The sequence below is a fragment of the Arvicanthis niloticus genome, chromosome 1 (assembly GCF_011762505.2).
Source record: "Arvicanthis niloticus isolate mArvNil1 chromosome 1, mArvNil1.pat.X, whole genome shotgun sequence".
In the NCBI taxonomy this organism is placed as follows: Eukaryota; Metazoa; Chordata; class Mammalia; order Rodentia; family Muridae; genus Arvicanthis; species Arvicanthis niloticus.
Genome location: NC_047658.1, coordinates 124636095 through 124649277, shown reverse-complemented (window position 1 = coordinate 124649277; position 13183 = coordinate 124636095). Strand labels below are relative to the sequence as shown.

General features: G+C 37.1%; 1 protein-coding gene across 5 annotated transcripts in view; it reads left to right on the top strand.

Moving 5' to 3' along the window:
• The window catches only part of Vps13a (vacuolar protein sorting 13 homolog A), a 191713-nt gene that overhangs the window by 155682 nt on the left and 22848 nt on the right, over nt 1–13183 (top strand). For all 5 annotated transcript variants that reach the window (XR_013105785.1, XM_076918218.1, XM_034498455.2 and 2 more), the window contains exons 60-68: nt 1279–1392; nt 2962–3107; nt 4353–4434; nt 6402–6515; nt 7307–7382; nt 7465–7628; nt 7923–7968; nt 8057–8180; nt 12974–13085. Coding sequence is in view for 4 of the 5 variants with exons in the window: in XM_076918218.1 (XP_076774333.1) it covers nt 1279–1392; nt 2962–3107; nt 4353–4434; nt 6402–6515; nt 7307–7382; nt 7465–7628; nt 7923–7968; nt 8057–8180; nt 12974–13085 (978 nt within the window). In the remaining variant the exon portion in view is untranslated. The remainder of the gene's footprint in view (nt 1–1278; nt 1393–2961; nt 3108–4352; nt 4435–6401; nt 6516–7306; nt 7383–7464; nt 7629–7922; nt 7969–8056; nt 8181–12973; nt 13086–13183) is intronic.

Sequence of the window (13183 nt, the reverse complement as noted above, 5' to 3'; positions counted from 1 at the left end):
TTTATTACTTTTCTATTTTTTGAGATTATAATATAGTTACAGCATTTCTTCCTTCCTTTTCTCCCTCCAAATTCTCCCATATATGTTTCCTTGCTTTCTCTCAAAACCATGGCTCTTTTTACATTATTTGCTATATGAATATATGCATATGCAAAATACGAGTTTCTAAGTACATAATACAAAAACATGATTAGTGTGAAAATAAAACACATATACATAAAAAGAATAAATTTAAAGTAAAAATCTACACTCTCTAAATCACAGTATATTGTTTGAAGAACTTGACAAACTGGTTTTAAAATTCATTTGAATCACAAAGATTCAAGTAAGCCTAAATAATTTTGAAGAAGAACTAAGTACTGGATCATACCCCAGTTATAAAACTCACTACAAAGCATGATGGTAAAAACAATTAAGACTGGCAAAAAGATAGACACACAGATTTCTGGAATAAAAGTATGTATTTTGTTTTCACAAAAGAACACAAGTATGTAATAAAGGAATGAGCAGTATTTCAAGACTTTTATTGCCGAGATGATTGACAGCCACTTCCAGAATTAGTGTCCTTACATCACACATGCATAGAAATGCGCCAAACGGGTCAGAGACCTAGCTGTCAAAGTTGTATTACCTTTCTAAATTATAAATACATACATACATACATACATACATACATACATATATATATATACACACACACACAGATGTTGAGAGAGAGAGATGGATGGACAAGTGATTGATTATACAATGTAAGAAAAATGAGATTTTGCATATCTGCATAATTTCTGTAACTTCAAGTTCTTGAGACATTTTGTTTCAGCACACCAAAGTAACTTAGGTCTGTGCATATTTGAAAATAAGTGTTGGTGATTACCACTACCTCATGTGAAATTATGTAGTTCCGTCTCCTTTGTGCATTACTGGCCTTTAAATTGCAGTACGACAAGTACCAAAGTGCTACAGAACTCCGTTTAAAGGAGCAAATAGCCACAAAGGATGCTGCTGGAATATATTAGTGCTCTTTTACAATAAGATCTAGAGACACATGAAGAAAAGGTAGGTATCATTTAATAGAAGCATAAAAGATACTTCTATCATGTGGTTTGTGGCAGATTTCCCTAGTAGTAATGATACAAGTTAATTCTGAGGCAGGCAGTAACTTCCAATTAAGGATAATGCTGACTGGGTGTTAAGGAGGAATTTTCTTCAGTGTGAGAGACATTGGCTTTAAGTATCTTACATAAACAGGTCTTTTCAGTGTTTCTATTCCTTGTGTAGGTGGAGTATTTTCATAAGGATGTAGAAGCATTTGAACAAGAATATGAAGTGGTTTCATCAGTAGATCAATCACAAGTCAATCTCTTTGAATATTTTCATATATCTCCTATCAAGGTAAGAAAAATACATCATTTTGTTTTATAAAACTAAATAATTACAAATTGGTATGGTCTCTTTGAAGGGAATTAGCACTTAAATTCTCTCCTTTAACAGCATAGTAGTTGTTTAGTTTTATAGCTACATATAATAAATAAGAGGTATTGATCTTTTACGTTTTCTAAAAAATCTTTTTATTTTTTAGAAATAATATTGAAATCCCCTACAACCTGAGTCTATATCTTGACTCTCTGTTATTTGACTTTGACTTTTTTCATAAATTATGATGTTTCATTTCATGTATTGTATATATTTTAGTTAGAAATTCATAAAGTGGACTTAAGAGGCACAGGGCAATACACATTCATGTACACACACATGCACATGCATACATGCACACTGCAAGACAAAGAGTTGAGCACAGAATATAATTATGTTTTAATTTTATTATTATATGTGCATGTGTGTGTGATGTGTGTATGTGAGTATAGGCTGCATTTGTCACAGTGGATAAGAACTTAGAGGATAACCTTCTCTCCTTCCGTTGTGGGGTCTGGGTTTGAAATCAACCTGTCAGGCTTATGTACCAAGTAATTTTACCTGCTAAGCCATCTCACCAACCCAAATCTCAGTTTTGCTTTTGCTTTTAATGTTTGTGTGCACTTGTCACTGCAAGCATGGAGGCATGTGGGAATCAGTTCTCTACTTTGACCATGTGATTTCCAGGGACTGAATTCTGGTTGTCAGACTTGGTAGCAAGCCCCTTTATCTACTACTAAGTCATCTTGCTAGTACTATCTAAATGTCTAACACAATTTCTGCAAGTTATTTATAGCACATTAATGTTACTACACAATCCTATATATGGGATTTATATACATTACAACACAAAAGTTCTCTGCTTGCTTGTTTGCTTGCTTGCTTGCTTGCTTGCTTGCTTGCTTGCTTGCTTGCTCGCAAATAGAGTTTCTTTGTGAAGCCTTGGTTGTTCTGGAACTCAAGAGTTCCACCTGCCTCTGCCTCCTGAGTGCTAGGAATTTAAAGGCATACACCACCACTCCTGGCTACAAACATGGCTTTATTGTGATAACTTAATTTTAACTTAAATTTGTAAACTTTCAGAGATAGGTGGTTATTTTTAACAACTTAAAAATGTAGGTTGTTAGTGTCACTATATTTTCCTATCACCATTTTCCTAGGTTCAGCACAATGCCAAGAGAATAGAGTTGAAGCTGTTTGTGGTAGTGTTGGTCTACCATTCGTTATGCTGAGGCAAGAGGGGTTCAAGTCCAAATAGCCTGAGCTAAGTAGTCAGATCCTGTCTTATAAAAATCAAACAGGAAGAGAATTCTATTCTAGTGTGTAGTTGAACTGAATGTTTAGCTCGACATCTTAAATTATGAGTTTTAAACAGAGCCATGTTAGACTTTGACTTTCTTAAACTTTTTAGTTATTAAGTTTTGGCATAATTTAGGTAACTTTTGAGATCTTATTCATGGTTTAATGAACTCAATATCAAACTATTTTGTAAAAGTTAAAGTTTCCACTGTGGGGAAAGTGCTTTAATGTATCTCTTTATCTCTTCAGTTGCATTTGAGTGTTTCTCTGAGCTCTGGTAGAGAAGAAGCTAAAGAGTCAGAACAACATGGAGGACTAATTCCTGTTCATTCTTTAAATCTGTTGCTGAAGAGTATTGGTGCCACCCTAACAGATGTACAAGATGTAGTTTTTAAGTATGTTTAATACTTACATCTATAAACTGATGAATGGTTCATTTATGTTTATTTAAAACTTTTGTAAATGTAATAAGTATATTGAAAATTATAGGCAAAATGTGGTTTCTATCTTTAAGTATATTTATCTATAAGTTTATTTATAATCAAAATAATAACAAGTTATTATGCCCTTAATGACTAAGTTAAGAATAATTTTTAAGTATTTTCTTAATTAAAGGAGTTATCAGATATTCTGTTTTATGTACATTAGAAACTCTGGCCTGAATAAAGCTCTCCCAAAAGAAGTGGATTCTTAAGAGGTGTGGTATTAGGAAGATAAGGCTTTCAAGCCCATAAGAGGAAGGCTTTTCAAAATAGTATGTGACTAGACAGATGACAATGAAGGGATTTATTTCAATGTATTATAGTCAAACATTGGTTTTTAGGCTAGGCACCATGGGACACACACATAGTCACAGTACTCGAGAGGCTAAGACGGACAGATGACTTGAGTTCAGGAGTTCAACATGAGCACGAACAACATAGTGGCTCATCCCAGAATCAGCAAAACCCATTTCTATTTGAATGTGAGTCAGAATAGAAGCTAATGGCTATCAGTGATTCAAAGAGGCTGAGTAGAGAGACTGGTTTACAAAAGAGTGGCCTTCCAAGGTAATATGTCTTAGCAAGTCTGCTTATTAAGAACAGCATGAAAATCAGAGGCAGCTCTGAGCCTAACTGGGAAACAGTGGAAAACAAGAGCACAGAATCAAAATAAGGTAAACTATATGTTCCTGTTCTCATGGTCCGAAAAACAGTCAGAGCTGTTTAGGTAGTACATCATTTGCCACCTCTGCTTCCCAGAGAAAGACTTCCCAAGGAAGTCTTCCTTCCCAAGGAAGACTTGCAGCAACTAGCCATTCCCAGGCAGCCCATGCATTCACCTCAGCTTGTCCAAACGTTTTCTTATGGACCTTTATAGGGAAAAGTTGGGAAGTCATTCTACAAGTGCATCACTCAGGTCTTTGCCTTGGTCTTTGGTGATTTTCTTCATAGGATAAGAGTTACAGATTTTACCAGATTATTAGAGAATTTCTTTTACTAGAATATGCCAAGAATTACATAGGATAAATATTTGGAGAGATCTGGAAAAGAAAATTCTAAAGAAAATAAAACTAAGTCATCAATAGTAAATGTTTTTCCCTCCCTCCATGCATACCTGTTTATGTATACATAAATATGTATGTTAACATGTTTTTTCAGGCTTGCCTTTTTTGAACTCAGCTATCAGTTCCATACAACATCTGAATTGCAATCTGAAGTAATAAGACACTATTCCAAACAGGTTAGTATGAGATTATATTACAAAGCAAAAGATATACACTAGTGAAACCTTGTTTCTGCCTGTGGTTCTGCATTTCTGCCAACTGCTGGGGTGTCAGAACACTGCTAGGGGAGGCAAAATGCAAGGTCTTCCTTGCCACTGGGTTGCTGGGCTCCTGGGATGCCGAAACACAGTCTAAAATAGGGGTCCCAGCCCATGTTTGTCCAGGAGAGAAATTGTGGGGGCTGGGACGGAGGCTGTGGTTTTCAAACTCCTGTCACAACTGGTAACTGCAAAAAGTTGAGAACTGGGAAGAACAAGGAGATGGGAACAGGCCTGTAATGAGGCTGGGGTGGGGAAATTCAGCTTAGCTTCAAGTGAGTGCCAGGAGTGTGGAGGGGCCTTCAGTGGGAGACTTAGGTGAAGCTCTGTATGATGAAAGCCTTCCCACTACACCCCCAGCTTTCATTGATGAAGGAGGCGGTCCTTGCTTGTCCAGACTGCATTATTCATGGTAGATGAGGATGGATTCGAGACTTGCTCAGGGTGAACCAGAGATTAAATACCTCTTGCAGAAAGGGATGCCCAGAAAGGGATGTTAATTGGCTAAACACTTGGGACCTATCTAGATACCTCGTCAGCATGGAGAACTCTAGGCTTTATGTAGTTGTCGTGGTCCTCTTAGTGGGATGTTGTGGTCATGTGGTACAGGACAGAATTCTGTATGGGAGCTAGTTCCAACACCTGCTATTCTCAACTATGAATTTTATTGGGGTTCTGAACTTTGCTTAGTAGTTTTTCTGTCTGGTGGCATAGTCTTCTGTCCTACATCTGTCCATGCATATATAGTACAGATTTGTCAGGAGAGCAAATAGCAAGTTTCAAAATTTTGAAGTTGGGATTTTCTCTACCCTCAAATTTATTCACACGAACTTAAGCCCAACCACCATTTGAATTTTTTTGTGCTTGTTCTTAAAACAAAACAATAAATAAAAGTAAACACTATTAGAATTTTTCTGAGTAAGTGTAGATTATAAATACATGATCTTTTTATAACAGTTTGATTCAATGATGAACACAGATATTTTTACTGTGGAGTTGTTGAGTCACATACATGCCTTGTTTCTGTGGATCTTGTCAAGAAAGATTCCTAAATCTCAGGATTTAGACTTGAGTACTGGGCAGGCATCTGCTTTTGCCATGTACTTTGTGAGCCTGGGAAATCTGTAAGTTGCAGATGGTAGTAGTCACAGGGAAAACGTTGTCTGTATTCTAGACTCTAGAATCTAGGTTCATTTTATCTCTTCCAAGTTGCCTTTCAAAAAATTAAGTATAGTAGGCTATGGAGAATGGCTCAGTCTCTGAAGAGGGCTGGCCTTGCCAGCGTGGTGACTTGAGTTTCAACCCAGAACCCATGTGAAAATGCTGGGTACACTAGTAAATACTAGTAATCCCAGCACTGGGTGATCTGAAACAAAATCACTGGGGTTTACATGACATCAGTCTAGGCTAGTTAGGCCCTGTCTCAAAAAAGAATGATAGTGTTCTTCAAGATGATACAAGGCAAATTGAACTCTGCCTTCCACAGTTACCCACACATAATATGCACCTCCACATTAATATGTATTTTTAGTAATTATATTTTAAATGAAGAATTGTGATAAGGGCTAGACAGTACTTGCTGCTCTTCCAAAGGACAAAGTTTGATTCTCAGGAACCACATACAGCCCACAGCTTTCTGTACCTCCAGGCCCAAAAGATCTGACACCTTCTTGCCTCCAAGGGTACTGCATGCATGTGGAACACCAATATGTATGCAGGCAAAAGAACCATACACATAAAATAAAATGAAAAACAAAAAGAACAGTGATAAGTTTTGGGTCTTGAAATTTCTAGTAAAATTTCTAAGCAAACTGAATCTGAATACTAAGTAATCTATAAGAATAGTAGTCTCATGATGTTGATTGATATACATATTTTATTTGTAGGCTATTAAACAAATGTATGTACTCATTCTTGGACTTGATGTTTTGGGAAATCCCTTTGGCTTAATTAGAGAATTTTCCGAAGGAGTAGAAGCATTTTTTTATGAACCTTACCAGGTAAAATATTTATTTGTATTATTTAATGAATAGTATAAAATAATGTTTTCTTAATGTATAATATATTTCAGTTGTTAACTTGAGCTATACATGTAAACATGTACATTTGAAAGACCCATGGGGGAATTTTCCACTTTTTCCTTCAAAATTTCAACTTAAGATTTGTCTCATGATCCCTAATTTTAAGTGTTGATTTGTAATAATAGTAAGAACAGTACAAGTTGTAGAAAAAGGAAGTTCACCGTGTATGGTAATTTTGTTTTGCACAAAGTATATAATAATAAGGGAATATAAAAGTCTTAATAAGGGACTAGAAAAGTATTCTACATCTCTTCAACTTTTCATGAACACATTTAGAGTGTCCCTACTTATAAAACACATAACAAAAACAAAGTAGAACTAATTTTTCTATACATTGTGATTTAAAAATTAAAAATGATAAGAATTTTAAGTTTTAGTTTTCTAAAAGATTGTTAAGAATACTGTAAGCTGTGCATGCTTCTGTCACTACAGTTGACAATGAGGAGAAACTTCTTTCTTTGTCTGGATATGTTCCATCTGTTACACTTTGAGTGTCCTAACATTACCTGAGGGCTGTGGTTCTGCTGGCATCATTTCTTTGTTTGTTTAGTTGCTATCACACCCTCTTTCTTTGTCTGGATATGTTCCATCTGTTACACTTTGAGTGTCCTAACATTACCTGAGGGCTGTGGTTCTGCTGGCATCATTTCTTTGTTTGTTTAGTTGCTATCACACCCATGTCTTTAATACTACTCCTTTTGTCACTGCAGGGGGCCATCCAGGGTCCTGAAGAGTTTGTGGAAGGAATGGCACTAGGATTGAAAGCACTGGTGGGCGGAGCTGTTGGTAAGCAGCAGAAAGCCGAGCAGCACTGCCAGACCCAGTGACAGCTGAGCCTTTGCTTAACATACTACTTACTCTCTGTTAGGTGGACTAGCTGGTGCTGCCTCCAAAATCACCAGTGCTATGGCTAAAGGAGTAGCGGCCATGACAATGGATGAAGACTACCAGCAGAAGAGAAGAGAAGCGATGAATAAGCAGCCCGCTGGCCTCCGAGAAGGCATCACTCGAGGAGGAAAAGGCCTTGTCTCTGTAAGACTTCCCTGGGCTCATAAACACACCAGGGAACTGCTTTTAAGTCACAACTGTATGAGTAAAGAAGTAGGAGGCACAAGTCTACTTAAGTGACTACTGACCAGTGTAATGTGGCACATAAAATATTCCCATAATCTCTGAAAACACTGTTTAAATAAAACACCTAGGAAATAAATGTGTCAATCATTGTGACCTATAGAAAGAAAGAACTCTACAATTTTTGTATTGAAACAAAATGGCCTTGTAAGCATCATATGGAAATATAACTTTTCACTTTTGCTTTTCCTGCAGGGTTTTGTAAGTGGCATTACAGGGATTGTTACAAAGCCAATTAAAGGCAAGTATTGTAGTTGCTTTGACTGTCACATAGCTCACAACTTCTATTTTCACCTGGTCCAATTGCTTGCGCTGGTGTGTTTTTATAGGTGCTCAAAAGGAAGGAGCAGCGGGTTTCTTCAAAGGTGTTGGAAAAGGTTTAGTTGGAGCAGTGGCAAGGCCAACGGGTGGCATCATAGACATGGCCAGCAGTACCTTTCAGGGAATTAAAAGGTAAATTCTCTTTATGACTCATAGATGAATGACATTGATGTGCTGCTGGTTTACAGGCTCCTCATAAACACTATGGCAGACTGTGTGCCTTACTAATTTTTATTCTAAGTTGCTGCCATTATGACTTCAGCAGTGTAAAGTTCTCTTTGTCATCTGGTATCAGGAATGCTTTGGCCCCTAAACCCTGACTCAGCTGCAGTGCAGCAGTGTATGCTGTATATGGCAGTTCAGTTAGAAAGCAGCAAGCCATGGAGCAAGCTATGCAGACTTGACAAAGAGCTGCTAGACTTACCCTTCTTTGCTAAAACCTCACCATTCTTTATGTTCTTTCCTATATGAATATGCTAGGAAAGGGGTGAGAACAACAGAATTGAAAGATGTCTTGTAAATTTATTGAGCGTTAAATTTCTGTTGCACACCCAAATGGAAAAGCCAAGTAAGTTATTTAGTGTGAAAGTCTGGGGTTTAGGAGAGAGGTCCCAAGGTACCATTAAAGACTGAGTCTAGGTCCTGTAATACAATGTTTATAACAGAGTTTGTGAGTGCTTAAGAGTAAAAATGAAAAAGAGAAAAACATTTGAGGACTTGAGACTTGGGAACAACACTTAGGAGTTAGGGAATGAGGACCCAGCAAAAGAGATAGAAAAAGGAATGGTCAGGAAAGTCGGGGCAGGGGGAGCAATCAAGAAAGCAATATTTAACAGCTACAAAGTAGACAATACAGTTTGTACTACTGCTTAAGAGAAAGGAGAATTCACTTCACCCTACTTCTGTGACCATTCTAAAATTTTATTTTATCTGTACTTTAACTCAAGATACTTTGTATTTCCTTTCCCCTCTTTATTTTTATCTTGCTTTTTTGACCAATATTTAATATACTATATATTTTACCTACTGTCTCTTATTAAAAAGCAACTTGTATGGATGCAGTGACTTACCTCTTCCCAAGACTAGCATTGAACATACAATAGTCTGGTGTTTTGCTGGTAGTGGTGGTGGTAGTGATGTTTTGTGATGAAGCTAATAGTACATTTATATGCAGTGGTAGGAAATGATGGGAAGCGATCCCCCCCACCCCCATACTGCATTCATTATATGTCCTCCAGCCACTATGGAGAACTTTTTTCTCACAATTCCATTTGGAGAGAATTTGTCCCTGAGGGTGCTAGTGTCTGGTAGCATTCCTTGCTTTGTAGCTACAGTTTTGCTTTCTGCCTTCATCTTCATATTCTTTTCTCCTTTGTGTGTCTGGTCTCTCTTGAACACTTTTGGTGCCATTTAGAGTATACCTGTATTATTCCCTCACTTTGCAGTCCTCAATTTAGTCACACTATATAGACTCTACAACAAAGGAACACTCAATCATTCTGGAGATTATAACGCTAGACTTCTGTGGATCCACCATCCAGACATTACAGAGACCTTTTCCATTTTCCACAGTGACATTTTGTAAAATTACAATGTAATGAGACAAAAGTGACATTGGCAGAGTCTGCTGATCTAATTCAGATTTTCCCAGTTTGACATACTAATTTACTTGCCTGTTACCAATTGTGCATACTTTTGTTTTTGTCATTCTTGTACGTTAATTTAGCTACAGCTATAGTGAAGATATCAAAGAGTTCCAATACCAATAAAAAAAAAAAAAATCCCTCCTGGTTCTTTTTATACTTAGATTAAAAACTGCCTTTAAACCCTTTATGCTTTTTCAGTTGGAGTGTTGATCTTTTATTGGTGAGTGGTAAGAGTTCTTTATACATTCTGGAAACATGCTATAAAAGTCATTGACTTGAAGTGTACATCACATACACTAGGCTTTAGAGCTGTGCTGCTGCCATCGCCAACAAATTCCCTTTTCACCTTCCCCCAAAGGATCCTCACCCTTGTTAGGAGTCATTCACCATTTCCATCTCACTGAGCATTTGCCATCACGATTTCCTTTGTATGTGTGTAGTGGAGGGTTGCCTGTTTTAGATAAAACATGTAAATGGAATCATACAATATGGAGGCTTTTGTGAGTAGCTTCTTTTATCTAACAAGTTTTCAGAGTCCATTTATGATATAGCAAAAAGTAGAACTTCCCTTTTATTGAGTAATATTTTATTATGTAGCTGTATCATTATATTAGTTTCATTTCTGTACCTCTGATAAAACCATGTTAGTCATATCCATGTCCAAGGGCAATTTATAGAAGAGTTTGGTTAGGTTTACAGAGGTAGTCCAGGTCCAGTCTGTAGTGGTGGGGACAGCCTGGCAACAAACGACAGGGGTGGGAAGGTTCTGGTCACACTTCTACCCACAAGGAGGAAGAGATGTGAACTGGACATGTGGCAAGTCTATAAACTCTGAAAGACTACCTCTAGTGACACACTTCCTGCAAAGTGTTCCACATCCCTAGAGGCTCAGACTCCTCCCCTACAACTAGTACTATGAGCTCAGGGCCAAGTCTTCAAGTGCATGAGCCTATGGGAGACATTTTTCATCTTAACCATCTTTGGTTGCCTGTTAATCAGCAGATGAATACTTAAATTTTGTTCACTTTTTAACTATTACCCACAGTCAAGGATGTTGGCATATATCTTTAGTTTTAGTACTTGGAAGGTAGACACGGTACTTCTCAGAGAGTTTGAGACTGCCCTGGTCTACATAGTGAGTTTCAGTAAGACCGCATATTGAAGGGAAAAAAAGTAAAATAAAATCATGTTAGTCATATGCCACTAAAAACATACACATGCAACTTTCTGTGGACAAATGGTATGTGTTTTTTTCATTATTCCATTTTCCCCAGGATTTTTCACTCCCTCTTTTAAACACTGTACTACAGGTATCCTAGTTCTTTGTATAAAGTAGATACTCAGCACTTCCTTCTCAGAAAAGCCTTTCATCTCAGATGGTGTCTTAGTTAGGGTATTACTTCTGTGAACAGACTCCATGACCAAGGCAAGTCTTATAAAGGACAACATTTAATTGGGCTGGCTTACAGGTTCAGAGGTTCAGTTTATTATCATTAAGGTGGGAGCAGGGCAGCATCTAGGCAGGCATATTGCAGGCAGAGTTGAGAGTTCTACATCTTTATCGAAAGGCTGCAGGTGAAAGATTCACTTCCAGGCAGATAGGACTAGGGTCTTAAAGCCCACACCCACAGTGACACACCTAATCCAACAGGACTGCACCTCCTAATAGTATCACAACCCCTGGGCTGAGCATATTCAAACCATCACAGATGGGTAGGTGACAATGAACATAGGTTTGCAAATGTGATGGTGGAGGTAGTAGCTGGATGGCCAGAGGTAAAATATTAAGGCTAGATGAGTGTGGGAAAAAAAGGAATAAATGAGGAAAGTACAGAATACTCATTGGATTAGGTTTCCCTTCCCCAAACGTCACATCCTTTTCAAAACAAGTCATTTATATATTATACTGTATTCATTCCATTAGAGAATTAGCTAATCTCAGATTATAAAACATGACAGAATATTTCAGGTTAGAATATGAGCAGGATACTAGCCACAGTTAACTGGTTTATACTTCAACATGAGGGGAATAATTTCCCTTCAAGTTCCGTTGACTGAGGAAGGTTCCTGTCCACACATCAGACAAGCCCCTCTCTTCCCCTAGTCACTGCCATTTCCCTATTCTGCTATGAGATAGTCCTGGCAAGAGTGGCATGAGGACGGAAGGGTTTCTCTGCTCATGTCAGTGAACAGTCACAAAGCAGAGACCTTTATCACTAGTGAGGAGCAGGGTTTAATGCCTTTTCTACCTCATGTTCTTCCCTACAGAATTTCATAACTTTATCTGGTCCTGGCCTTCCTCATCTGTGCTTGCTCTGCCTGCTTTTAATAGCTGTTAGGTAAAAAATAGTATCAGAAGTCACAGTTGCTTAATGGCATATGACATTGAACATCCATGTGGGTTCTGGCCAAATGTGTACCTCCCATTTAAAATAAACCAAAACAAAGAAAATCCAAGGAAATTAACAGATTTTTAAAATAATTTTTCTAGGAAATTTACATTATTTATGTCATAAAAGCATTTAAAAATTGAGGTGTTATACAGTGTTCTTATTTACCTAAGATTATTTTAGTCTTATTTTTATTAGTTTACCATTAACATTACTTTGTATTGTTTTTATACTGTTTTAAAGTAGTTTTGATGTTTTTAATTGATATAGAACCTTGTTACTTCCTTTCCTCCAGCCCTCCCCAGCTACCCTCCTACAAGCTCCTCCCTCCCATGCCCCCACTCTCAAGCTGATAGCCACTTTTGCTTTGATTATATTTTTACATTCATATTTATGTGTATACAGAAATAAATATAAATACAACTTGCTCATTATTTATGTGTATATGGTTTTAAGGCTGAGCACAACCAGTGGGGGACTCATCACTGGAAAGGTTAATTTTCTCCCTGCACTCACCAGTTCTTTGTCTAGGAGGGGGACCCCAAGAAATCGTTCCCTGCCACATTAACGTGCCCATTGATACTGCCGTTGTTGTAGTCTTTACAGCCAATCTAGGAGAGGCTTTCCCACAGTCGACTGCCTTACATTCTGGCTCTTACTCTTCTTTCTAGTTCTTCCCTGACGTTCCCTGAGCCAAAAGTGCAGATTTTAAACTTTATATGTTTATGTATATATAATAAGATATATATTATACATATATATAATATATATACACATATATACATAATGTATGTGTACATATATGTATATATGTAATATATGTATATATGTAATATATATGTGTAATATATTATATATATAAAATATATAATCTTATTTTTGCTTTTAGAGCTACAGAGACTTTTGAAGTAGAAAGTTTACGACCTCCCAGGTTCTTTAATGAAGATGGAGTCATCAGACCTTACAGGTTGCGCGATGGTACAGGAAATCAAATGTTACAGGTAAGTGAAGAAATGTATTACAAACTAAAATCAAATCTCACAACTTAGGGTGTTTTAAAATAGTTACCCAATACCTTAAAATAGATTAGGCTTTTATT